General features: G+C 47.7%; 1 protein-coding gene across 1 annotated transcript; it reads left to right on the forward strand.

Annotated features, from left to right (window-relative positions):
• Positions 1-420: 420 nt before the first annotated feature.
• LOC306937947 (uncharacterized protein) lies at positions 421-939 on the forward strand (the record flags this gene model as incomplete). Its single annotated transcript, XM_079521971.1, has 1 exon — positions 421-939. The coding sequence occupies one exon, from the start codon at positions 421-423 to the stop codon at positions 937-939; it is 519 nt and encodes a 172-aa protein (XP_079378097.1).
• Between the last annotated feature and the right edge of the window lie 1,705 nt (positions 940-2,644).

Consider the following 2,644-nt stretch of genomic DNA (forward strand, 5'->3'; position numbering starts at 1 on the left):
CTTCGCTCCTCGGATTCAAACTCACTTATATAGGACGGCTACTTTCGTCTGAAATGGACCCGATTTTAGGGTAGAGGGGGACATGAAAAAGGTCGTGCTGGGAGATCAGACCGAGGGCTTATTAAAACAGCAGGGAAATGGCTATTTGGACGTGAGCCAAGAAGGAACTGCACGGGATCACCCGCTGACCACATTTGAAGAATTAAGGGATGGAATTATATGAAGATGCTCACTCGCCTCCACGCGCGCTCAGCCGGCCTCCATGTGCGATCATTTTAGTCTAGAAGCCAATCAATCCTCCAAAGCTTTTTCTTTCTCCCCACTGGTTTTTTCGCATGACTGAACACCAAAACATATATATAAAGACCCATATTCGCAATGTGAGACGGGGCTCATGTGTTTTGGTCCAGTTGGGCCATGATGGAGATGCAAGAACGCTTTGTAGACTCCACGTTAATAGACTTTGTCAGTGACATGGAACTGACGGAGTTTCATCATCATAAGCGTCCATTATTGGGACCAAAGCAGCAAATGATGGATAATAGTAACACTACCAGCCATCAGGCCTACCGGACCACCCGACTATACGACCCGTCCTGGACCCGGCGGGAAACACACACTGAAGAAGACAACCTGCTCCACGGCCACGAGGACGCGGAGGAGGAGGAGGAGGAGGACGATGGCTACGACCGGGAGGAGGAGACGCACGCGCACGGCGGGAGGTCCAGCAGCAATAAGCGGCGGAGGGTCATCACGGTGGGCCAGCGACAGGCGGCCAACGTGCGCGAGAGGAGGCGCATGTTCAGCCTGAACGAGGCGTTCGACGAGCTCCGGAGAAAGGTGCCCACGTTCGCGTACGAGAAGCGGCTGTCGCGCATCGAGACGCTCCGCCTGGCCATCGTCTACATCGACTTCATGACGGACCTGTTGGAGAACTGAACACTGGCTGTCAGTCTGTCGCCATGCAGTGGTGGAAACTGGGCGTACTAAATTGTTTTACTTATAAGTAAAAGTATCAATACTGCAGGAATGCACAGAAATGCTCCATCCATTACAAGTAAAAGTCCATAATTCAAAATGTATATAGCTATACAAAATCATTGGTTATACTTAAAGTACCAACAGTAAAAGTATAGCCTAATCATTATGCAGAATGTCTCATTTCACAAGTTTTCAAATGTATAAAATGTAAAAAATAAAACAATCTTTTGAAAATAGCAGATCTACAGCTCACAATGCGTCGCCTCACTGCATGTGACTTTGGTGAGCTTGTAAATCGGCTATTTTCAAATGGCCGAAATGTAGGCTATAGCCTATAGGCCTGAAGTGGTTTGTATGTTTCAATATACAAAGTAACTATAGTAACTAAAGTTTTCAAATAAATGTATAGTGGAGTAAACAATATTTGCCAAGTAAAAGTATTACCTGGAAGCCCCTATAGCTCATTTAGCTACATGGAGATCACCTGGAACCCCCTATAGCTCATTTAGCTACATGGAGATCACCTGGAACCCCCTATAGCTCATTTAGCTACATGGGGACCACCTGGAACCCCCTATAGCTCATTTAGCTACATGGGGACCACCTGGAACCCCCTATAGCTCATTTAGCTACATGGGGACCACCTGGAACCCCCTATAGCTCATTTAGCTACATGGGGACCACCTGGAACCCCCTATAGCTCATTTAGCTACATGGGGACCACCTGGAACCCCCTATAGCTCATTTAGCTGCATGCATGAGGACCACCTGGAACCCCCTATAGCTCATTTAGCTACATGGGGACCACCTGGAACCCCCTATAGCTCCTTTAGCTACATGGGGACCACCTGGAACCCCATATAGCTCATTTAGCTACATGGGGACCACCTGGAACCCCCTATAGCTCATTTAGCTACATGGGGACCACCTGGAACCCCCTATAGCTCATTTAGCTACATGGGGACCACCTGGAACCCCCTATAGCTCATTTAGCTACATGGGGACCACCTGGAACCCCCTATAGCTCATTTAGCTACATGGGGACCACCTGGAACCCCATATAGCTCATTTAGCTACATGGGGACCATGCACCTGGAACCCCCTATAGCTCATTTAGCTACATGGGGACCACCTGGAACCCCCTATAGCTCATTTAGCTGCATGGGGACCACCTGGAACCCCCTATAGCTCAATTAAGGACCACCGGAATAGGTATATATAATCAGGTGTGGTGTTTCAGGTGTTGCTTAGTTCAGTACCTTGGAGAGCAGCACGCTGCAGGGCACCACTGTCTGCTGGCTGCAGTGAAATGAACGCTGAGAAGCCTATATATGTTGGCAGAAAATGCATTTCAGTCTCAAATAAGATTAGTGGCCCTAATTGCCTTCGGAATTATCTTTAGCAGCAGGGTGTAAATTGGGTAAACGAGCTAATACGGGAAAGATCATCTGATTGAAGGCTCTGCAGAGGGAGGATGTTTGTATAAAGGATGGGGGGGCGACTTGGGTTACAGCGAAGTTGATATTAATCGGATCCTAGAAATGGGGTATACAATAGGCCTACATATATTGATTAATGAGGTCATGGTGGGTATAGTGCAGTCATTCCATCAAACTCTCAGGCGATTTCACTTATAGAGGAGAACAGTATTCTGTGTCCATAC

This window comes from Electrona antarctica (genome assembly GCF_951216825.1).
Source record: "Electrona antarctica genome assembly, chromosome: 15".
Classification (NCBI taxonomy): domain Eukaryota; kingdom Metazoa; phylum Chordata; class Actinopteri; order Myctophiformes; family Myctophidae; genus Electrona; species Electrona antarctica.